This window comes from Anopheles funestus, chromosome 2RL (assembly GCF_943734845.2).
Source record: "Anopheles funestus chromosome 2RL, idAnoFuneDA-416_04, whole genome shotgun sequence".
In the NCBI taxonomy this organism is placed as follows: domain Eukaryota; kingdom Metazoa; phylum Arthropoda; class Insecta; order Diptera; family Culicidae; genus Anopheles; species Anopheles funestus.
In genome coordinates, this window is record NC_064598.1 from 68,768,209 (window position 1) to 68,794,565 (window position 26,357).

A 26,357-nucleotide genomic window follows, 5' to 3' on the forward strand; every position below is an offset into this window, starting at 1 on the left:
TAATGGTACTTGTTAAACGCAACATAGAGCATAAGCTACTTCCTTCATACAAATTAAGGGTACTGGAAGCAATAGGTATTCAAGTCCGATCTAACAACACTCCTATAACAATTATTGGAGTATACCACCCTGGTGCTAATACCGATACGGTAAAGTTCAAAAGCGACATTCAAGCTCTTACAAACATAAAAAACAGTTACTTTATTTGTGGAGACCTAAATGCGCGACACAGAATGTGGAATTGTGTATCTTCAAACCCAGCAGGAAAAATCCTCTTTGATGAGCTGCAAAAAGGACAATTTTCTATTTATCACCCAGATACACCAACATATTTTCCAGTGAACTCCAAGTCCAACCCATCTACAATAGACATAATAGTTACCAATAACCAGCATAGTTTTTCAGATCCACTAACGTCTATCGATTTTACTTCAGACCATTTACCAGTCAAGTTTATTATTGAAAAACTCTCACCTGTTTCCAAACCAGACGAACTGATATTCGACTATTCTAATGCAAACTGGGCCGTCTTTAAAAACCATCTCAAAAACACAATCCACGCAATGGAAGTCAATATTAGTAGTATAAAGAATCAGGAACAAATTGAAAATTTACTTGAAAAAGTAACAAAGGAAATTAACAGAGCGCATGATCTTGCTGTACCAAAAAGGCTTCCAGGAAAGTATAACATAATTATACCTGATGCGATCCTTAGTCTCATTAAAATGCGTAATAAGTACAGGAAAAAAATTCAACGGCAACGAAACAATCCGTCATTTAAAAGCATATATATGCAACTCACAGACGATATTAAAACAGGTTTGAATGAAGTTCGTAACGCAGCATGGTCCAGGAATCTAATTTCAATGAACAACCCAGAAAACCCCGACCGAATATGGAAATTTGTGAGGATTATTAAAAACCAGCCTAAAACAATGCAAACTTTAAAGGAAAACGGGAAAATATTGCTTACCCCACTCGAGAAATGTGAATCTTTAAAAACACATTTCCAACAAGCCCACTTTACAACAATTCACAACCCCAGTACACAAGAAAAGAAAGTTAATCGGATTGTTAACAGCTTTCTTAAAAATCAACCTATTAAAAATCTTAGTCCCAGTGAACTTATTAAACCAAAAGATATTTCATTAATCATCAGAAAGCTTAAGCTGAGGAAATCTACCGGTTTGGACAAAATAAATAATAGAGCTATTAAAAACCTTCCGAGAAACGTAATAGTATATATAAACGTAATTTTCAATAGTTGTCTTAAAACAGGATATTTCCCAACTGACTGGAAAATGTCTAAAGTCGTTGCGATTGCGAAACCAGGAAAAGACGCTAGCTTAGCTGCCAACTACAGACCCATTAGCCTTCTTAGCTGCCTAGGAAAAATATTGGAAAAAATAATTGCTAACAAGTTGAGAAAGCATATAAATGAAAACAGCATCATTCCGAAATCTCAATTTGGATTTCAACCTGGGCTTTCTACAACACATCAACTTAACAGGCTTAAAAAGGATATAATCTCAAACAGAAACTTGAAAAAATCCACAGGATTAGTACTATTAGATTCGGAAAAAGCTTTCGACACGATTTGGCACAAAGCTTTGATTTATAAATTAATCAAATTTAAATTTCCTACACATATTATACATATCATTCAAAGTTTCTTAACTAACAGGAAGAATATAGTTCACATTTCAAAAAGTACTTCAGAGGCGTACACCCCGGTAGCCGGTGTACCGCAAGGAAGCGTACTTTCGCCTATTTTGTTTAATATTTTCATATCGGACATACCGAAAATGAAGAACTGCAAGCAATATTTGTATGCTGATGATGTAGCAATCGGTTCAAATGGCAAAAGAGCCAAAACCATAATTAGGACACTTAACTACGCACTTCTAAGATATGCTAAATACTGTAAACAGTGGAAACTTAAAATAAATGGCAACAAATCGGAAGCCATATTTTTCACGCGCTTTCGGAAGGCCACTAAAACTCCAAACACCCAACTAAAAATTAACAACTCTCATATACCGTGGAAGAACACTGTTAAATACCTGGGCGTAACATTAGATAAGAGAATTACATTTAGACAGCACATAGAAAACAAAATCATTAAATGTGAAAAAATGTTCCGTACCCTCTATTGCTTCTTGAACAGGAAATCAAAACTTAACTTGAAGAACAAGCGAATGCTCTACACTGCTTTGATAAGACCCATTCTAACATACGCCTCCCCAGTTTGGATAGATTGTGCCAAAACTCACAAGACAAAACTTCAAATATGTCAAAACAAATTTCTCAAAACAATACTAAATGTCGCACCATGGCATAAGACGCATTTGGTTCACGAAGAAAGCAATGTAGAAAAAATCCAACAATACATAACGAAACTTGCCTTGAATTTTAACGCTAAGAATATACACTAAATTAATTACCTAACAAAAGAATTATCCTCAAACACATTTCCCGTATCCCGAAAATCCCTAGTTACTATTTGAAAAACGGTATGTAACCATCAATTGAATAGCCAAGAACAGATTATAACTATAATGATCTACAATATTTCAATAAGGTAGATTAACATCAGTATAAGAACTAGATTAGGACACTATGTAAATTAGGGTTAAGATTAGGTTAAATTTTCTTATTTTCTTATTCAACATGCGGGTTTTTTAGCTTAAAAATTTTTTTCCCCGCGAAACAAATCTTTCAACCGCCTAAACTGGTACCTCAAATTAATCTCGTGCAACCCCAAGAAGTAATTATCAATAACGTGGAAAGAGTACCTCGAACCCGTTAAAACGCATATCTCAAATGTACACATGTATAATTTATATTCCTCTTGAATAAACTTTTCTACTACTACTACTACTACTACTAACGCTATATTGTCACAAAAGCATACAGTGATTAGCATTTTCACGATTTTGCATGGGTGGTGCGTGTGCAACCCATCTGATCTTGCAATCTACGCAAGCAGCGAGAAAAACCCTTTACCAGCATAAAGTGTCAAATGGAATTTGTTTTCCTAAGCCATTTCCTACCGTTTGTTTTGTGCGTGTGTGCAAGTGTTTTCTTTAGGTCTAATATTGAGGTTTTACTCTGCTGAAGAAGCGGCAACCGTTAGGGTTTTTGGTTTGGTTCGCTCTTTCCTTACCTTCCGCAATCTAATTTGCCAATCGAAAACCGGGAAACCGTTCCGTAGCCTTGATAAAGGATTGAGAGAAAAATCCCTAATACGGATACGTAAAACGAATAGAGCGAACGAACACAAAAAAGGAAAACACACATGCAAAACCGAAATACGGTTCCGAAAGGTAGAGGAGAAAAAGAAGTTTAAAACTAAAATGCATGTTAGTGTGGGAACAAACCGAAAAGGAGGTTGGTGCATACATTCACGTATAAATGAGCAGCTACAAATACGTAGCAGCTTTGAAACGCAAAAAAAAAATCATTTCGATCGAGCACCTGCGTGGGTATCCTGCTCGGGCAGTGCAACATAGGAGGATGAAGCCAGGAACGTGGAACAGATTATTTTACTCCCCACTGAAAATTGCCCATCCTGAAGAGCGGCTCCTGCCGCCGTAAGCGGGACTGTTTTCTTAACAGCAATCGGCACCGGCCTCCTTGTGTGCTACACCGCCCGTGTATGGATTTGTGTCATCGAAGGAATTTTTCATGAGAGGTTTATCTTTGCGCTGTTCGTAACCATCCCGCCGGAACGGTATTGCACTCGATTCCCATTTACTAGGCCATATTTTCTTATACCGTGTCTGGTATAAAATAAAAAAAAACCAGCAAAGTGGCCTGCCGGAGTTCTTTTATTGGAAAATCATTCTGAAACCTTCCTTCCGTTCCCTCAAAATCGGTAGCAACGGAACGATATCGAGCGAGTAGAAATGACGAAAAAAAACACAAACAACAAATAAAAAGGATTTGCTAAAGGTGAAGAAAATGGTAATGGAAAATCGAGTACACGTGCCCATGCTTACCTACGACTTTAAGCTCGACAAACACCGATTGAACGGGATGAACGGACAGCTGGCATTCGTACAGACCCTCGTCCTCGGTGCGCACGGATTTGATCCGCAGTGCCCAGTGGCCCAAATGGCGTAAATGCTCGACCAGAAACCGTTCGTCGCTGCTGTACGTCGAGAGACCGACCGTTAGTAGCTGGAAGTCTTGCCGGCGTATCCACGATACCTGCGTTTTCGTGGAAAAGTGAAGAGTGGAAAAACACAAAACAACGCTTGTTAGATTCGCTTCGTGTACTTCCCGGGTGGTAAATGGTTGGCGTTGGTTCGGGCAGAGAGGGAAATTCATTTTCCAACTGGTGCTTTTTTATTTTCATTCGGTTGTGTATTGTGTCCCAGGTCGATTGTGTCTGGTTGTAGGCTAAATAATTGTTTTTTTTTCGCTAAAAGAAAAATGGAAAGCTTTGCTAAACAGTTCTCAAATGGTGCAGAATGAGCTCATGGGGGAAGTATTATAAGAAGCTTATTGTTTTTTGAGACAAGAATGGGTTAACACAAATGAGCAGGATGTGCAGAAAAGGAGGAACATTGCAAAATATCAATATCTATTTTTCAAAAAGGAGCAAATCATTTAGGAAAGCTATAAAAAGTTATAAACAACTGTTCTTAACGAAAAACATAATTTATCGATTTAACATAAAGTGCATACAGCATAAGATAATAAAATTTTGCTTGACAATATAAATGCCAATATATATGACAGAAAATTTTAGTCAAAATTAGAAATGTATAAAAAATGAGTTTTCAAATAAGTTTGCAGCTTTCCTACAAAAGATTACAAATGTTAGATTCATATTTATAGGTTGAACATTTGTTTATTCAATTACTTCATCTAAGTGGTCTCTTCGTACTATTCATACCTCTGTTAAATATAACATCATTACATTTGAGCATTTCCATTTAATTGTCTCCATTTGCGAAAAAAGGTGATTATTTTTTAACTAAAAGGAAAAATGCGGTTGAGCCTTTCACTCGACGCGAATAAACAAGTAGGCAGAATGAATACCCTGAGCATTAAAAAAATAGTGCCAAGCGCGGTAAGCAAGCTTAATGACAATTCTCAGAAAGTCTAGCTCAGGGATCAGAAAGTTGTCACCCTATACAGAAATCCTTGAGAGTGGTTTTACCATCACTGGGAAGCAGTATGGAACCTTGTTAATTCGTTTGAGACAAGTATTGAAGGAAAAATATGCATTTATACCAGGCTATGATAATCTGGGAAGTATTTTTTCATTATAACAATGCTTGATCGTTTGTTTTGATCATTTTGTTGATGTGAAATCCTATCTCACTTAGAACCATTCGTCTACCGTTTGAGTCATACGATCAAAATCCGCTTCTTTTTATTAGAGCGAATCGCAAATTCGCTTCGTTGTTGAACACAAAAGACAAGATTTTTGTTTTGGTTCGGAATTAAGAACAATAGAGAAAAAATTGCTGCAAACTAATTCGTACACCCAATATGAAGGATAATAAACAAAATAAAAAAGGAAATTTGAAGGTACGCTTGGTTTTAAAATCAATCATATAGAAAATGTCCTCAAATAAACATAAAAATAAATAAAATTAGGTGCATGTAGATAAGTACAACAGCATTGTCTCTTTCTTCGATCTTTTCAACAACAAAAAATTCTATTAAAAGCGCTCAGAAAAAAAAGAATCAGTTTTCAAACGAACAAAACAAAAGGATTACATCCTTTCACATTCCTTAGCTTTTCCTTCGTCAATGTTTCAATATATTTTTTTTGCAAAGTTGTTTAATGAACCATTTAGGCATAAACATTCTTTATTCACGTTGCTGCTGCTGTTGCTGCTGCTGTGTGTGCGTGTAACCTTCCCGGTAGTTCATATCTCTAAGGAAACACACCAGATGGGGTTCCCAACAAACTCAACTCACCAGGGCGGAAGATTGGCTGATGACGGTGCACGGTAACAGGGCCGTACCGCCTCGTTGTGCGGTGACTTTTGTGTTGTTTTGTGTGGCAAAATACATCGCGGCCGGAAATGGCGACACCGATGGAGCTACCGATGAGCCTGGATGTTGATGGTGGTGGTGATGATGGTGGTGATGGTGTGGTTGATGATGACGATGGTTGCTGCTGCTGCTGCTACTACTTTCGGTATCTTGCACCAACGTTTGCCGCTGCGAAGAGGTGAAATCTGTAAAGGTGGAAAATTGATACAAAATAAAAATGAATGGAGAGCACCAGTATGGGAGAGAGCATTTGATACGGAACTTTTCGTTGGTTTGATGGTGAAACCGGAATAAAGAACCGAAAATAACATGCAGAGAAGCGAAGAGGTGAAGAACCGCAACCAAAAAACCGGTCGGTGATCGGTATGTGATGGGTGAAGCAAGCATAAAATTAATGTACTACATTTCCGTATCCATCGGGAAGAATACCATACTGCGAGCCGGAAAAATAAACCGTCCGCCGAATGGCCTTTTCAGCCTTCCGACGAGAGCGAACACACGGATCCCACACAACTGGCAGTGCGGGGTCGAATGAGCCAAACACGGGAGTGAACCCACTTTCATCCTTGTGTTGTGTGCTCCGTTTCGATGATTGATTGCATTCGGAGGTTGGTATTAATTTATTTCGTGTATTTATCGTCCTGCCCTTGGTACGCTGTGTGTTTTTTTGTTGCTGTCTTCCTGTTTGATGCTTTTCGGTTGTTATTGTTGTTGTTATCCCCGCCCACGATGACCTGCGGGGCGTTTGCTTGATCGTCTTTGTTGATGTTTACTTACGCGCATCCGGAACCGGGGAAAGCTTGGGAACCGGGGTGCGGTTGGTGGATCGTATTGTTATCACTAAGCCTTCCAACCGTGTAGGGATGGGAGTTGAAAGAAGCAACAACAAAAAAAAACTGCTATAACCTACCACATCGCCCCACAATGTGGTTCGACTTTATGATATTTCACACCAATTCCTTCCACCAATTCCTTTCAACGCAAAACGATACGCCATCAGGACTTAAAGAAGTATTGCTCTTTTTCTGTCAGCAATCGTCAGCAGTTCCAGCGCACGCGAACCAATTTGGGGGGTTGGAAAAAAATGCTTTTGCAGCTTACCACTTCTTACGATTGGCAACACTTTTGGGGGAGCGGTCAATTTTGCCTTCCCCACGCATCCAGTAATAGCAACACACTAATGTACCGCGACAGTAAACGAACCAACAAATGGACGAATCTTGTATTTTTATTTTCGGTGGCACCGGAGAGCACGGAAGAAACGTTTGGTTGGTGGCTTTTGACGAATTTCGCCATAATGTTTAGCAAACGACAAAAGAACGAGATGTGGAGAGAGAACAACACTACATCAACACCAGAAGAAAAAAAAGTGGAAGCTTTATCAAACTCCAAAACTTGACAAGTGTGGAACTGAGATTTCCATGAAGCAAAGAAGAAGAAGAAAAAAACATTTGGGCGGAATGCAACCTAGGGGTGAGAAAAAAAAGGTTTTCCCTCTGATGGATGTTGTTGTTTTGTGTAGGGGTTTTTTGTGGCTTGCGTTATGCTGACTGTGGTGGTTTAGAGCAACAAAGAGGAAAAATGTATTTTCCACGAAATATAGAGCGTGGAATTTTTTTCAACTCTGTCCCAAATTGTCAACTTTCAGCTGTCCAGAGAGGCAGCCCTGGCTTTTGAGACCTTAAGTCGTTTTTTTCTTCTTCTATTTGAGTTTTGATGAGCAAAAGGGGATACAAAAAACGATTGTGCAATTGTACGCACTAGATATCCTCCGTCGAGCTAATGGATCATACAAACCACTTAAGCGACGGGCATGGTATTCGGCTTTATCGGTTGCTATTGAAATTTTGAATGAAAATAATAATAATACCCTCCAGTTCCAGGGTGGTTTCCCTTTAGGGGGAGTATTATTTTTTGGCAAACATTCATTCATAACGTTATTGCATTGGATCGAGTGGAGCCAGCCGAAACCGATCCATTATTTTAATTAAATTGAATTTGCGTGTAAACGCTCATTCCGCAAAGCTGATAATTGTGGTTGCGATGAATTTTAATGGATATCATTTGTAAAACTCATTTAAATGTTTGCCCTCAGTTAAGTAGCAAAAAAAAACTATTGGACAAAAGGATATCCGTGTTGATTTATGTTAAGAGGTTACAAGGCAATTTTTTAATAAATATTTATACCCATCCAGAAATGGTAACATTCTTACTTAATTTAATTCATTATAATTATTTGATTACAACAGAGATACTCAAATTTATATTTCCTACTAACATTAAAATTCCATTACTTATTATTACACTTCGGAATGGCGGGACCTCATAATGGGCAGACATAATACTAAACCGCAATTAGCAGAAATTTATGAAGTATCGATTAATTTGATTGTTTTCTACAATTTTTTATCATTCGAATCTAAAAGATTTCTCTGTGTTTTTAAATGAACTTATTGTTTATAACGGGTTTTAATTACAAAACAATTTAAAAACAATGTTTCATATTTTTAAATAGGAAAATTTACTTTCAAACGACGAACATCTCTCTCTCCTTCTCCCTACGTTTTTAACGCATTATTTATTCGAGATGAAGTTCTATTAGTTTTGGAATCGGCAAATATCTTAACAAACTACTTTTGACAGGGTTTTCTTTCCTTCTTTTCTATCCACCAGCAATAACATTTTTGTGTTTTGCCATTAATTCGTGAAATGTACGTATATTTATCTTGCCATACAAGACATGATATTACAACAAGGAATAATCTTACTTGATTTTGATTGCGATTGATTGGCAACGAGAACTGCTGACATAAATAAAGGTAAAAGCTGGATTTAAGCAGTTTTATTGAAGGGATTCTTTCTTTGTATTGAGTACAAAAGCCATTAGTGAATAAAAACTGGTGTCCAGAAGAATTCATATTGTTATACATATCAAATCAAATCGTTGACGAATATGCTTCGCCTTGTCTGATAACGCTCCGTGATTTTCGATTTTTATTATAGATTTGTTGTTGAGTTTTCGTGACTGAATATTCTTTTTAACCAATCAAAATACAACAGTTAATTTTCATATGCTCAAATAAAATTGTCATACGAGTAAGTATAAATATTTTTTACATTTATCTGTTGTCTGTTGTATCAGTTGTTGCGCCTCTATGGCAACTGATGCAACATGATAACTTATCCGTTAGCTTTATTTTATTTATACCTTTTTCCGAGTTTTTTTCACAATTTTGAAACGTTGAAATCGTATATTCAGTTATGGCAGAAAAAATTGTAAAGCAACACTTTTTAAATAAAATAGCTCTTATGCTCCACACCATTGACACGCAATTAAAATATTACTAATGGAATAGCACCGATTGAGCTTATGAAGTTTGAGTACCGGTATCAAATAGCAATGGAATTTATGAGCGAACATTTAATGTAACGCAGTTAAAAAAATCACATTCTGTAAATACAACTTTTGCACAACATTTTCAACTTTCTAGGGATGTTAAAAACTCCTACGGGAATAACTTTGGCTGACATACTTTGGCATATTAATGGTTCTCCTTCGAGGCATGCCTTGACAAATTCTTTCTGGTACGCTTTTGAACAGCACTTCCCACAGGATAATGATGTGAAGCGTAAGCTTTTACCTTGTGCATGCCAAGAATGCATCGTTCTGTACGTTGTGTTTCAAACTGTTGAACAGATTCATCGAAACACATTTTAATGGACAGGGAAGTACAGGAAAATGGCACAAAAACACGTTTTTAAACATCACAAGAGGAAAAAAAGGTATCGAATTCTGAAGTTCAGAAGAATTTCCTTTACTTACCCGTATGTGGTGCGCCCATGACGATGGTAAAGATGAATATCACAGCTAGAAGATGCCTTTGATTGCAGCAACAGAGATAGCTTAGATCGGAACCGTTGTAAATCCAAGCCATGGCACGTGCGTTACGTTTCTTGGTTATACGGTTTGCCTGGATAGTGGAGTAACAGACAGTAGCGATTCTGAAGTAATAAAGCTCGAAGAACAATCGTTTTTTATGTCTCTTTTTCGGTTTTCGCGTGTTACGCTAATTCACTTATACATTTTTTTCTTCTCATCGATGCTTCTAATTTCACTTACGTATGCTTGACACACGTTTTTTTATTATTTGTTCCATATTTGTAAAACGATTTTGCTTAATTACACATCCCATGAGACGGACACTATTACTAGGCCAACTTGTTGCAACAGTTGCATACGTGCCACATTCACACGTCACGTGCATTCATTTGCTTTTATGGAAACCATTCATCTTTACCTATGTACGTCGGTATGTAGGAAAGGAGTGCAAATTGTATGCAGTGCAAGCTTTTGTGCATGCACGAAAGGATGTCCGTTGGCAGCTAGTGCTCGGTAAAGATTTTATACTCGTGGGAAAATTTACATTCAAAAACACCTTCCACACTCCGGCACTATCGCCGTCAGCTATGCAAATCGTTTCCTTCAACACCAAGCAACAACACGCGGTTCACTCATTTCTGCTTTGCTTAGTGCAAAGTTGGTACGATTTCATGTGTAATTGTATGGTGACTGAGCTGCACCGCACAACACTAAGCTCCCGGTGTTGTTGGAGGTTTATTTTTTTTTCTTTCTTGTTTTGTTGCTACAGTCCGATTTCAATTAACTTTTAACACTTTTTCGAGCTGCCGGAACACATCCACAGTGCGGCACTTGTCACACACGCACTGGTGCCACCGGCCGGTCCAATCCTCAGCACCGACAACACGACCAACTTTTGATGCAGCCTTCTTTTCATAGTGATCATCATGGCTTTTTTTGCAACTTTCGTGGGTTCGTTGCCGTCGTGTACCGTTCGTTGCGCTAAACGTCACTAATGATCCTGTCAACTGTAGATGGATTCCTATGTTGCACCTTGCGCGAGGAGTTTTTTTTATCGTTCCGTTTTATTCCATCTCTCCCTAGCAGCGTGATTTGTTTTCTCGCGCGCACTTTAAACGGTTGCTATGAGATGATGATGATGACCAGGTTCTTGGCCCATTTCTACGGATGGATGGTGTTGAAGCGTTTGCTGCAATGAAAAGACCGACAAGAAGGAAATGAGATTGTTGTCCTGGCAAAGGTTAGAAATCATTTGTGCAGTATCAGGTGAAGTTGACACGTTTGGTTGAATAGGTGTAAAAAAAATAGAAATCACGGTAACGGTGTCGTTTATGATGGTGAAAAGCTTCATATTTGAATTGCATCTTTCTGATTTCATGTTACGTCGGTTTGTTTTTAAAAGAACTCAAAGCGATGGAGACGCCTGGTGCTGTTCATGAAAAATAGTGGAAACATGTTATTAAGTGGAAATTCCGTAGGATTTTATAGAAAGCTTTTAACAGTTAAATTAGCTTAACAAACAAAAATAGTAACTTAATTGAGAAAGTAATTTTAAAACATGGCGAAGTATCGTACTCAGTAAAATTATAAATTTCATTCTCATTTTGCGTTACTTTAAAATTAATGAAATGTTGACAATTGATGTTTATAAGAAATCGCATTATTTCGTAGTGAAATTCATGTTAAAAATGCAATCAATAAAATAAATTAGATATACAAAAGGATGTTAGTGATAGTGCTTTAAATAATTAGAAAAATAAGAAAAGTATAATAGTAACAATAGCAAAAAAGCAACGGAATACATAAATCTTCAAAGACAACAAAATACGTTAATCCACAAAAAGCTGAGTTAAGAAAAACTATCCTTTACGCATTTCCCATCCAAAAGGCTTAGTTTCAAAGTTCAAAGCTATTTTTTCAATGTGTCTAAATACAAAATAAAAAAAAATCATGAAACTGACCATTTGCCCAAAAGTAAAATGAATACGAATAAATATACGAATAAATAATTGAAAACTATCCTTCCATTTGTGCTAACCTTGACCGTTTTCATTTACAGTATAAACTTGAATCACTGCTTGGAAGAAGAAAAAGATAGCCTAACTCATACCGTTATGTCCTGGGTAAGAAAGGGGAAGGACTTTTTTTTTAAATGTTTTTGTCCCATTTTATTTTCTTTCACGTTTCACAATGCGGTAACTTTTTTTTGAAGATAAGAAAGTTGGCACGCAAAAGAATACCGCTTCCGCTTTCGAACCACTTGCTTGCTAAAAGCATACACACATCCGCACATGACTAACAAACAAAAAAAAGGAATGACAGCAACAAAGTAGGCAAACCACTCCGAAAGCCAAATAAAACACAACTCCTATTGGAAACCGGTATTGAAAAGACGGCACACAAAAGCAAAAAAAAAAGCGCGGAAACGATATTTTGGCATTAGCAAGCTTTTGTGGAGATGGGGACGGAAAACTTAAAACGGAAAAGGTGCAAAAAGATTAGGTAACGATATGGTAGCAAAGCAAGAGATAAAGAGAGAAGGAAAAAAAATACACATGAGAACAACAGTTTGTCACATGCACGTACACACACCCTCATTCGCGGATGAGGAGGTACTTCCCTACTGGCACCGTGACCTACGCAACCGGAAAATGTTATACGATTTCCTCTCTCCAAAAAGACCTTAACGCCCTAAGGCCTGAATGGCATTGGGTTTTTGTCCCTTTTTTCGATTAGATCGTGCCAACCACGCTGGCACTTGTTCAATGCGACCTGGTGTCGTCGCTCGAGGCAGTGAATTTTGGCACAAGCAAACCGTAATCAAAATTGTGTACCGATCGAGTAGACCTGGTTCCTCTCTCGGGGGCGGTAGTGAAAAACCTTTGAATTTTCTCGCCCTTTCCGTTCGCTTCCCCACGAGAACGGGTGGCTATCTCACAGTGGCTGTGTTCGATTTGATTCACTTTCAAACGGGCCGTGTTTTTTTGGTGGTTGTATTAGGCGCTACATACGGTCACTGTGAACTACGGAAACGACGAAGGAAAACTAAGTAAAAATAAAGAAAAGCGATTGTACCTTACGGTGTGTGGTTTCTTCGTTATTGACGCTTTTTTTTTCTTCATTCGTCTTTTTTCTTGATTCCCGCTTTCTATGGCAACGACCGGGAAAGCCGTACAAGTTTCAAGGTGGGCTTTTACTTATTCATTCATTCGTCTTGCGTACCTCCCATCCACCCTCAGTTCAAAAGTGGAAACATAAAAACTGGGTCCCATGGCGATGCGTCTTTTGCGTAAAAAGGCATGGCCGACTTTTGTTGGCAAAGATTTTGTTGGCTCTTTTCCCACGGTAAAAACACACAGTCACATGTACGTGAACACACTGCAAATGCTCCCACGCATCCTAAAAAATAAATGTTTCCTTCTCAAAAGCGAAACCCCTGGCAAGGGTGTATCGGGGACGGCAGGTGTAGAGTAGATATTTTTAAGGGCCAACATTATGTTATTTTCTTCCCGTTTGAGTTTTTTTTTCTTTTGTCGATTTGCCTTTGAAAGCGTCATTTCTCTCACGAAGTGCTTTCGTTCGTGAACGATTCAAAATGTGGCCTCCAATCAAATCTCCCAAATTATTCGATTCTAAATAGAATGGACCCAGGTTCAAAGGAATAAGTTGATTGCTAGAGATTCGGTCATGTTCGACGTTTGTTTTTTTTCTTTTTCGAGATAACCATTTTTGCATTCTTTAGACCTATTGAATTTACATTTCAATGGATAAATGTTAAACATTTCTTGAAAATGTAAGGTACGTACCGTTTCTGAAAAGATCATTTTAAATCTTAACAATACACTTTCCTTGGCGAAACGGTCAGAAAATAGTCGGAATAGATTTAAACTGTTGTTAGAAGACGTTGTTTATTGACTGTAGGGTACTTCATACTAATTTTTATTAGCTTTTTTCTCATTTTGAACAATAACCTTTAAATGCGAATCTTTCTCATTTGAAACCAATTTTTGATGTTCAATTTACTATTATTTACTAACTTATCTGACACTAGAACTACTTCGCGGTCTGCTGTGTTAGTCCTCCAAACCGATCAGGGTAGAGTACCGCCGACTCTCAATTCATTATCCCGGCCTTTATAGCGATCACAACAACGTTATCATTCTATCTGAGCTTGGCTATATCACGTCCACTAGACGGTTTAACAAGACTTTACAAGCTTGGTTGTCGTGTGCCATTCTAGTGACATGACCAACCTATCCAAAAACCTGGCAAGGCAAATTTGATGTGCGATAGTGAGTCCAACGTACAGTACATAGTCGTCATTATTTATTCATTCAGATTGTAGAACATCAACGGAAATTTGCGTTTAATGTGATGTTACTTAATGACTAGAAATACATAAATTAAACATACTTGAAATATGACGCTCGCTTAACCGTTCTTTGAACATAGACGAAGACAAGTTAAAACCAAACAACATGCGACATCCGAATCATGGATTGGCTCCAACTGTAATTGGTACGAGTGCTCTCAGAATAAAAATGAACAATCGATCGTAGTGTCCTAGACGAAGTGTACATGTTCACAAGGACAAGCAGAACGAGTGAGTCTATCTCTCTATTTATGAGCTAGAATATTAACAAACAGTGCGTCGGACACTTAAAGGTCATAAACCCATGCGGTTGTAAGATGGACCGATCTGATGACTTTGCCACGATTGGAGTCGGATCGCGTAACGAGTTACCTTATAGCGGCTCCTCCAAAGCTCGAAAATCCTACTGAGCATCTTTCTCTCGAACACGACTAATGAGGTTTCGTTGATTTTGGACAAAGTCCTTGTTTCAGAGGAGTATGTTAGTACAAGACCTGTATAGGTTTTATAAAATCCCAGGATAGATGATTTCAGTGGAGAACAGTGTTTTGAGTGGAGAACCGGAGAATAAGTTTTTACCTAACTTATTTACAACTCCGAGATTTTTCGTCAATTGCGGTTCCTATGTTTTATTTGTACTATTTAATATTATCTTTGTTTTTCAATGTAAAACATTTGCAACCATACAGACCATATGTTTTAATCCCTCGTTCGATAAGTTAGACAACCGAAACACCTGATAACGATCGAATATTGAACTCAGTTAGATTTGATACAATTCAAGGGCAAAAAACAGAGAAACTCGACATTTATACTTTCTGCAATAAATTACTCACAGTTGAATTAAAAATAATTGCTTCCGGTTTTTCCGGATACCTAACATTCCCCACCCCACCTTCCCGCGACCTGAGCTTTCCGTTTGATAAATTAAAATTCATTATAACATTTCGTCTACCTAAGCCGAACCGGGTCACTAATGCCGTACGAACTTTCCCCTTTCTGAAAGGGCAAGGTATTAATGATACTTTGCAAACTATCCTCACACTCTTGCTGAATGCGTTTTTGATTAATTCCAAGCACTTGATTCCAGTCGGACGCAAAATGAAAGTTCGACGGCGTACGAATCCGGTAAACGAGAAAGGACTCAGCAAACTTTGACCTTTTTTTCTCTTGTTGGTACCAACCGGTAAGCCCGAATCGAAGCACTTAAATTGTGATGGATTGATTTCTCCCTAATTGCAGAGGCTCCGGTGCAAAAGCTGCACACTTCCTTCACCGAAAGTATGAACCGAATGGATTGTGAAATGACAGAAAATTTATCAACCATCTAACGATACGAATCTTCCTAGCGTGGCAAACCATGGCTATGCTGCTAACCAGTAGGGAAAAGCTCCTGAAAACGGTCGTACTGCTTTTTTTTCGTTTTTTTCTCAACCCATTTTTTGCGAACTTCACCCAAATCAAACTATTTAAAACCAGCACTCCTTCAGCTGGCAAGGCAGCGCTGACAAATGGCGAAAAGTTTCGTACCGCTTCCATATGGCGCGGAAATCGAACAGAAAGGGGTTTTAGTGGGATCTAGCGCTTCATTGGCGTGCGTTTTTTAGGATAGGTCCTTATGTTCGTCCCTATGTTCGTTCGAATCGAAGCTTCTCAATCGATAGACATTGCAATAGTGTGCCTTTTTGTCAGCATCTCGGTCGATTGTAGTCTCCCAGCACGGCGGAAAGATATAGAGACGTTGTGAACCAAGCGGTTCAGGTTCGGGATAACGAGCCTTTCGGAAATTTATTTTTCTACTAGTTCCTTTCCCATCCCCTTTTTTGCCTCAAACCGTACTGTTCCGTCGCTTCCATTTGCTTCTGTTGCCGAAAACTTTACTCAGCGCAGCTTGTGACAAACTTCACTACGGCCGGATGGCTTTCGCCCGGAAAAGTAAACAATGTGGGATCCGATTGAAACGGCAAATTGTGACATAGCTTCAAAAGTTTCGATTCGCTTCTTGGACACGAGATTGGTGCTTTTCGGCGTTGGTGTATTGAAAGGCATACAGTAGCAAACGGAACAGGAATGTTTGACGCTCCGTGACGCATTCCGACAGCAATGAATGTTTCACTTATGAAATTATTCGATTGTTTGTTTCCGCCTTGCTATGACGTGCGGTTAAAATCGTACAAATTCAGATGAAAATAAAACACCCTTTCACGCAGTTTTCCGGCAGGAAATAGTCACTTATGTACCATTGAATCTAGCGTCGCTTGAACGGACCACTGTTTCGTGTTCCTTTTTAACGTTATTCAACAATGCAACAATAGCCTTTTTTATCCTTATGGTAATACCTGCTCAGAAGTTCGTGTAAAAAGATCTTAATTGGAATTTTTGAAAAAATAAAAATAAAAATAAATATTTCAATTATTGGATTGGCAGTATTTTTAAGAGGAGGAAATACTAACTTGGAATACAAGTTAAAGAATATGTGAAAAAACAAAAAAAATGCAGTTTCTACAACTGTTCTTTAGAGGTTTTTTTAACAGATTAGCAAAACATCGTCGAAATCAAAACCGGTTTTCCGGAAATCCGGTCGGTTTTAGATTTGGGCATTTTAATCAATAGATGACGGTCATTAAAAGTTTAAAATGTGACTTTTGAATAAAGATTTGTGAATATTTTCATTATAAAATAAATAGAATTTATTTATTAGAAAATATTTATTATAATTATTTAGTATTATTAGAAATAAAATATCGCTGTCATATTTTTGTGACTAATATTTTCGTATTCAATTACCAATGAACTGCTGAAGGGCAAGCTTATTTTCAAATTAATTTTACTTAAATTTAATTATTACCTGTTTTGTTGAAACTGTTTTTAACGTTAACATCAATCGAGCGATTTATTTACCCCGTTAAGCTTCATAAACAAAAACAAAAGCGGCATGTCAATCGAACGTTCAAATTTATGAGATCCTCTATGGTGGGTTTTCCATGTTTCGACACAAACTTTGAATGTTTGCTGTGCATGATTACCATTATTGTCACGAATAATTTAGTATCGCTGCGACAATCTGTGCTCATGTCTCGTTTGTGCGCTGGTAACCACTTTTTTTCGTGGACTTTTTATTTCCTTGATCAACACGCATCTTTTTTCGCATTGAATGAAAAAAGTATAGAAATTGCGTGTCAAATTGCTGGGTTCAATTCAAAATTTTCAATCAATTTCGTACTCATCGATTGATGAGAAGTGTGAGTAACGTGATCGTGCATTTTGTTTATTCCTTGTCTCTGTGTTTCGTATTTGCTCGGTGAACATACGTATCAATAAAATAGATATTTTGCTACTGTTCTACGGCAGTGTATGATGTTTGTCCCAAAAACATAAAAAGTTCTGTGCTCGAACTGAGTCACATACATAAACGCGCCATTTTATCGCTTATTCGTATATCAACGACGAAAAGCACTAAGAAAAATTAGGTACGAGCGAGAATGCAATAGGCTTCCCTTTCACACGCTCAATATTGGCAAATATAAAATTAATTTCCGTTTCCATGCAACTAATGTATGATTTATGCTTTTGCTCGTGCGGAATTACCTTCACCTTTCAGCCATAGTGTATGCATTAAAGGGCACGCATCGGTTTTTATGAGCCTGTACGGTCCAAGGACTGCGAACCGCACCGTGTTCGAGGTTATCGATAGGCCACGTATCGAATAATGAACGAGATCCTAACGCACGGGAAACGAGAGGCGGTTGGGAAAGGACAATGAGTCGCCACGTTCACGTTCGCACGTTCGATTGAGCGCCCAATCGAGGGCTCATAATTCCGTCAGCTTCTGGCCCTCGCGCATGTTGGCTTGAAACACCGGAAACCGTACGGTCAACCCGAAAAAATAAAAACATATTCACAGCTTCAGGCCACAGCTTCGAGCTATTGTGAATCGCGCCACTTGATGTGGCAAATTTTATTGACGTAAATGCCCCAAGGGTGGCCAACGTATACAATTTTTTTTGTTCTGTTCCGTTAGTTCTATGTTCTTTTTTTAACTGCTTCATTAGCAGTGAGCGACAATTCTATGGTGCAAAATAGCACATGTGCAGCAACAAGGAGGAATTTATTTATTTTTTTATTTCTTTTCAACGATTACGTTCAACAATGGGTAACGCAATCGGCTTTATTGTTAAAACAAACGACAGCAATGGTAAACGTAGGATTTTCACACGTACATTTCAACACGGATAAAAAAGACTTTAAGAAGAATTTTTTTTTTTTTTTTTGATAAATAATAGTCACGTTCAATCTTTTTTGCTTAACGACCTTTAAAGGCCTTTCCTGGTTTACTAGAATTATTTTTACCCTGTAGCCGGATAACCAGTCCTTGCTACTTAGGACCTGTCCGGATAAGATTTTATTCCCGGTTCTGTCGTGTGAAACTGGCGCCGTTTATCAAATATACCACTAAGCGGCCTGTTGCTCCTTAATTAACCAAAAAGTTGAATAATCTAATAAGATTATGCGAAAAAAAAATTAAGAATAGAATAAAATAAATTTATTTAACAGAAACCATTTTTTTTTCGAAAAAAATACGAATTATTCCAACAAAAATCATACCTTAGCTAACCATCGTTGAATGTCTAAATTAATTCAAATTGTTTTACTAGAAAAACCACAACATACTCCCACTCAAAGTTTCTTCCCTATCCCCCACCCGCACCAGCAAAGCTCAAAAGCCAATTACTAAACCACAACCAGCCACAAACGTCATTGCTGTCAATAATCAATCGTACTTCACCGGTAGGGTGTATTAATTGCTTCCGATCGTTGGATGATCGTAACGGGTACGTACTGTTAAAAAAAAATAGTACCGGCCACACAAAATTAAATGAAGGATAAATTCATGTGGAAAATAAATTCAATATCATTGGTACTGCTAACCTCTTTCTCCCCCTTCTACAGTCCTACGTACCGTACTGATTGTACAAATGTGACCAATAATTAATCGCTTTGTGGATGAATGATTCTACCGGTCGTTTGAGGGTGCGTTTTTTTAAACCCTTCTGTAAAATTACTCGTCAACGAAGTTCATAATGGCGAGAAATAAAAAAACGCCCTATAGCATACATGTTTAATCTGCCAGGCCTGGTAGAAATTAAACACTGCACCACTAAACGGATGTTATACGAAGCAATGCGGTAAATTGCTCACTTTAATTATTTCCCCTTTCCGTGATGAAGTTTCATGCAATTACTATTAATTAAAATTGTCCGGCACGAAATGGCTGCGAACATTTCTATCCTCTGGCGCTAATGATCGTTCCGGATAGGTTGAAAATCATCATATTATGTAGGTTTGAAATAATTAGGCATAGTTTTGTTTCCTGACAGCTTGTAACTGTTTTATAATACACCTGAGTGCTCAATCATAACGCATCGGAGTAGAAACCTACTTTGAATATCGTATCCAAATGACCTTTCTGTTTGATCTTCGAACCCAGTACGGTTATCTGTTTGGTGTCCGTTCCATATATTTACTAGCATATTTTTCCCTTCGATGATACGAAATTTAACTTCCACCGCACAACATAAAGATTCCAGTCAGGGCGAAACAATTTTTTCAATACAAATTTCTAAATAAAGAAAAGGCAGTTCCGAACCCTTGGTAAACAACATTGATAGGTACCGTATCACGTACGACACATATTGCCCTAACCTTACTGACCTTTGGCTTGAAAGCCTCGTTTCACACCTCGTATCGTGGATGTTATGCAAATTGCCCGGTGGCTACAATTTCATGACTATCGAATATAGAACAGCCGTGTGTGTCACCCGGCTTCGGCACACTGGTTTTGCAAAAGGGCACGGATGAAATTTCCCCAGTGGTCATCCCGGAAGCCATTCATTTTCATTCGAGTGATAAAAAAGCATAGCATTATTTCACATTCCAAAAGGGTATTATCATTCGAGAAAGGTGATAAATGTTAACTAAGTATTGAACATTACGGTGTATTTTAAATTTACACCATATTAATACAATTTCATGATAAAAATTTTGATGAACATCTGTGATACATGATAAGCTTGGAAACATAAAATAGTTCTTTATTTGTGATATATGAAGTTATATTTATAATTCATTATTATTTGCTTCTTTCTCACATCGGACATCTTTAATTTAAAAGCTATCTTTTTCAACAATTATAATACTTTTTACTAATCTGAAATTATTTAAATATGTTTCACATTTACATGATTATCTCTCTTTTTGTCCAGTTTTATTTTTATATTCAATTAAACGAAACGAAAGTTCATTCGTAATTTTTGATAATTGTTTGTTTGAACTTCTATACATGTAGATGTCTTTCTAATAACCCCATTGGGTTATTAAATGTATGGATTTTTTTAAATCTATTAGTTGTATCGTGAATCGTTCTGGAATGTTTCGGTTTACTATCAATAAATTATTTCATCTGCAAAGCAGATCGCACCAGAAACAACGCAAATTTTACATTAATTTCAGTTCTATTTAACAAAGTTTTGAAACACTATTTGCCTTGTCTCATTCGATTCATAACACGACACATCTTCTTCGCCAGTATTAAACGACCACAAAACGCTAGTACCCATCCATCTCGCTAGCAATAAAATGCCCCTAAGCCCTCGCCGAAGCGTTACCAGCTGTGACGGAAGGTAATGCTCGTTTGCTCGAGGGTGTTCCGGGATCTCATTTGCTTATGTCTCCAAACCTCACGAATCGCTGGCGTTTCTTCTCAGGCCAGCAAATGAGCGAAAACATGAAGCCGGCAAACTTCATATATCCTTTTCCAGCACATTGTGCATCCCCTGCCATACCCATCAACCACCTCATTTTGTACCAAAAAGTTGGCCATCAAAGTGCTCTTGCCATCCACTGCTCTTCTCTTAATATGAGCTGTCTTATGTTGGAAGCAATATGCTTCAAGCCGGAACTAGCGTCCTTGTTCTCCGCTTGTTGACTTGTTGGTGAGTGGCACTAATCGAACGAACCATGGGGGCGTCACATTCACACTCATTCGAAGCACTTTCCTAAATCTAGCGCCGGGTTCGAGGTCGTGTCAACCATCGCCTGCTTTTACCACATAATGTCGTACGTGATGGCTTTGCAAAGATTTGCCGAAAGTTACGAAATCTGTCCCCCAGCAAACGGTTGATCCACGCATGTGGAAGAGAAGCATTTGCGCCAACGCATCAGGGTACCGTAACGGTGAAGCGGTTTCCGATGTGGGCTAGTAGCAAGTTTCGGGGAACTTGTGCGATAAACTTTTTCGTATGCTCTGCTAACCAGAAGCTGGTGCATTATATGTTCCGTAAAAAATGCTTAATTTAAATTATGTCTCAGTTTGAAGAAATTCTGTCAAGGTAACACCAAAATTTGATCACTCTGCAAATAGGTGATCAATGATCGTTTCATTCATAATTTGAAAAAATGTCGTGAATAATAGCATTTTAGCTTAAGTGACAAACGAATTAAATTGTTTTTAAGGAAATCGTAAATTACCATACCGTTGAAAAGCTGTCAATTTTTAAATGATACCACTTTGCTTCAATGTCTGCATAAAAGTGCCTAAAAAAAATCTGTAAATAAAAGAAGCAAAACGAAAAAGACATTAATTACTGTTTCACGTGATACAAAAAAAATTCGACAAGCAAAATAACAATGAGGAAAAAAACAACCTCACGAACACATACAACAAACGCATAGAGTAGCAGAAAAAAAGCAATCAACAAAGCTCGAGCGGAGGAAATTCATTTATGCGTTTGCTTTAGGTAGATTAATTCAAAATGTGTTTCATGTAGCAGCTCACACCCGTATTCCCCGGAGCGGGTTCGGGAGCCATTCCAATTACCGACACTTTTTCGTCCTTTTGATTCAATGGCCATCTTTTTTCTCTTGCCACCCCGAACGCCCACTTACTTCCTTCCACACGGTGCTGTTTCACATGATGAGCTAAAAACGGTTCCACCGTACCGAGCGACGACAGACAAACGACAGGAAGCGCCCTCTCGTGTTGCGTGAAACGACACCAAAAGTGGGCCCCAGAGGGAGAGCCGGTTCTTTGTCGGGTGTGAGAAACAACCAGATGCAGGAGCAGCATGGGAAGGGCGATGGGAAAAAATGACGCCAGCAAACTCCCATCATAATTAGACGAAACGAGAGCTATCCCAACACGGGTTGCAAATGCAAGCCGAGCAATTGGTCACGTTTCGTCGAAAACCGTCCCGCCGGGGGCAATTAAAAGAAAGCCATGCCTGGACTGCTCGAATGTCACGCGAACGGATACCGCTTCCGGTGCCGTTTTGAAAGACTGGGCGCCCCAAAAATTGGTGATCCGAAAGCGACACCTGCAGTAGAAATTGATGCGCACCGGCCAACATGCGGTAGTATTCACGTGCACGGCAATAATCAGCCATGTTTCGGAGAATTAGAAGTTTTATCATTTCAAACCGAGCCATAGTCTTGAGCAGGTTTTCTGGGGGTCACCTTGCCAATGGGTACGATGTGCTCATGCCGGAAGCGCATGAAATGGATAGATTCAAATCTGTCCCGTGAGACTTGAAAATTATTTTTTAATAAAGTAAATAATATTTTCATTCAAATATTTTCATATTTTAAATAAACGAAATGGAAGTAGTAATAGTAACTGTTAGCTTTAAAATGTTGTTTTATTTTTCTATTTCATATCATTGAATAAGCAATTTTATTCTTAACAAAAACCTACGTAGAGTAACTATAAAACAGGTCACTGCATAGTTACATCATTCATGTCACGAAGAATGAGAAAATATTCTGTTGCTAAATAGAACCAATTGTACAAATAAAACCGTAGCGCATGCTGCTATACTCTTCATGCTATTCTCTTCATCCCAAAGCAAGTTTTCCTACCAACGAGCAATACACCATACACCTATTTACGTTCCGCTTCTGGGTGGATCATTTATTTCAAAAGACTACACAATTACTCAGCCACCATGCGTCTCCATCGTGACGTAGTTATTGTTTCTATTTCAGGAGAAGACTTTTAAAAGGGTCTATAAAAGGAAGTAAAAATGTTTAACAAGCAAGATAGATACTGTTATTATTATTACACAATGAAACCGTTTATACAATACGAGTCAGCTGTTGACTTGATAACAATCGTATAAATGCAGTGTGTTATTTCTATGCACGTTTGTGCTTTACGAAATGTTATGATACCGACGCAACAATCTCTTAGCCACTCACATACCGACTCTTCAACCGAATGGAGCAAACTGCATCGAATGCCAATGAATTGCTTTGACTTTCGCACTGCAAAGCAATGGAACCGTTTCATCATCATTTCCCAATTGCTCTCTTAATCAATCAAAAAGTGATCGATTTTCGCTTATCGTGCTAGGAACAATCGATACTATTTCTGGTTACCGGTGATGTGATATTGTTTATGAGTGGTTTCTGCCAGCGTCCGAACGGTCTGTTCGTTTGAATCTTGTAAGCCGGGACATCAAGTAAGCGCACCTGCATGGTGTAGCGACGAGTGTACGCTTACAAATTGATTGCACGTAAGTAAACGAGCAAGAAACGGTCGTGTACGACGTCTAATGAAGCGTTGCTGGTGCCTTTTGTTCGTCTGGCAACGCTATCGTACACTTGTTCGCCGACAAAATGAAACAACTTCATTCGACCGTTCTTATCGGTTGGCAGCCTCCGACGATCCTTTTTCCCTTTGTACCGACGCCACGTAGCAGGGTCGTGCAAAATTACACTTGCATTCATCTAAGCACCATTCACACTGCTTGGCTGTAGTACGAAAGTGTACAATAGTAGCATTTTGAACGGAGATCACTACCTCTGCCACCGTGCCGGATGTTGCCGCAATTTAAACGGCTTTTATGAAGCACCACTTGAAGCACGCCTCGCGTATAAAACGAGCTGCCGCATTATTGCATTATGTGCGAGTGTACTTTTAATTATTTCACTCATTGTCGCCCACCCAGGGAGATAATTTTACGGATAAGAAGACAAAATTGAATGTAGTGTGCAGTGTGCGAATTTCAATTCAATTGTCCCCGTAACCCTCCAACACTGCAACTGACGGGTGTGCTCCGTCAACCGATGATAATGCCGCTTCCCTAGACCGACTGCACCCGGTTTGTGCCGTTTGCTGACGGGTTCGTGTCGCGTTCGGTGCGTTTGTTTTCTCGGTGCCCGTGTGAGTCGAACTGCTGTACGGCATAGTATAGGCGTTGCATAAGCCATTAGCATAATTCTGTTTTACGCTCTTCTTGCCCACTTGTGTGCGGCCACGACCGTTGCGACATCGTGCCGTATCAGGCTTAACCTTGCAAAACAGCGACAGCAACATTTCGGTGATGTATGCTGGCTACCCTGTGTATGCGTTGCTACCACTGATGATTGCACATCGAAACTGGCAAGAGTTGTCGGCAGGACAAAACTTTTACAATTCGAAAATAAAAATTCTCCTATTACCATAGTGTGAAATCGTTCGAACAGCGCTTTCCAGCGCAGCGAAACCAGTCAAAGTTTTTGATATAAAAACAAGCAATAACCGTGAGCGAGAAGTATCAGTAAAATGTGGTCTATCAGCTAGCTGTATGAAGAATGGCAGGACAAGAAAATAATAAAATAAAACCATTACTGTCTAATGGAGGCGCCTAGTACTTGATGATGTTTTGATTCATTTCAAGAATTGATTTTTCTGGTGTAATGTAGTACGTGGCTGTAATGATAATATTTGAAAGTCTGGATATTAAAACAGACCAGTTATAGTGGAGATAAAAAGTTTACAATAGGACCATATTTATTCCATATTTTTATTACAAAAGTTTTGGTTGCCACTTGTTTTTACCATAACTCTGTTATATTTATTTTTGTATTACTTTACTATTGAAAATCTAAACTCACCCCAAACATTTTACTCAAACACAACAATAAAGCTTTATATTGATTGTCATGATTAATTTTGCGAACAATGCTTTGACTGAACAAATGGTTTGTTTTTTCATGAATAAAAATTCCATTTCACACAAAGTTTCGACCCAACGCTCGCTGTGCTGCGTACCGATGTCGCATAGTCGAATTGTCGCAACACGATTCAAGCTCGGTTACACAAAGCTGGTGTGCGGCCATGTGCATTACGTCAGTTGCAGTTGCACGTGGTTTCCCTCGGCACCTCGGCACTGCACTTCCGCACAAAGCGCAAACACTCATCCACTCCCAGCACATACACATACGCAACCACCGGGAGTCACCACACACAGACACGCTCTCTGCTAGCTCATCTGCTTTTGAACAAAACGCCAAGCCAGCCAACCGAAAGAGCTCAGCTTTATTGGGTTTTCATTTGGGAAGCTCCGGTTGCACTTTGGCGGCATTTTCCTCGATGCAACCTAACCCTGACCTCTCGGAGCCATAAATCTATCGCTTCTTCCCATTCGGGCATCCTGCGTGGTGTTAGACCTGCACATCGCGCGCTTTCGCTTTATTTAATTTCCATTTGATTTTATTTATTCACTTAGTTTTCCATTTGGTATTCAAATTTTGATTTGCATTGCTACCGGTGGCAGGAAGACGAATGCCGCGATGGTTTGAGTAGTGTTTGTTTTTTTATTCGTCCATCGTCTGACACACGCCTTCATTGGGTACGCCACTGGTTGATTGGGAAAAAGAAGGATTTTGGTGTCTCGATTCAGGTACGAGCTGATAGTGATAACCGCGCGTACGGGAACGAATGTTTTAGCCGTAGTTGGCAAACAGTGAGAACAAACGTTTGCCCTATACACGGGCACATCAGGATCCGGCCAAGTTTGCACAATGCTAGGCAATAGTTCAGCCATGTGTGATGTTTTCCTTTTGTGCTTCATTTTACAATTTATACTGTCATACAATTGACAGTACATGACGCTGTATCAATTTAACCTCAAGGCTCAAATCAGTATGAAGAGCGACACAATGATGAGAATGCTGTTTACTTTCAATTCACCCAGTGAGCCACAAAGCGCATTCGCTATTAGAATTTGAATGGAAATAGGATTAGAACATGAGATACGTGAAGGGCAA

At 38.7% G+C, this 26,357-nt stretch overlaps 1 protein-coding gene across 4 annotated transcripts in view; it reads right to left on the reverse strand.

The window, feature by feature from the left end:
- LOC125766338 (uncharacterized) overlaps window positions 1–26,357 on the reverse strand; it is a 67,268-nt gene that overhangs the window by 14,735 nt on the left and 26,176 nt on the right. For 3 of the 4 annotated variants that reach the window (XM_049432189.1, XM_049432192.1, XM_049432191.1), the window contains 3 exons: window positions 9,842–11,087; window positions 5,941–6,203; window positions 4,002–4,212 (listed from right to left, as the gene is read on the reverse strand). In XM_049432189.1, coding sequence (XP_049288146.1) covers window positions 4,002–4,212; window positions 5,941–6,203; window positions 9,842–9,953 — 586 coding nt within the window. In that variant the 5' untranslated portion in view covers window positions 9,954–11,087. Of the gene's footprint in view, window positions 1–4,001; window positions 4,213–5,940; window positions 6,204–9,841; window positions 11,088–21,802; window positions 22,036–26,357 lie in introns of those variants that run through there. The other variant, XM_049432190.1, reaches the window with a different exon arrangement.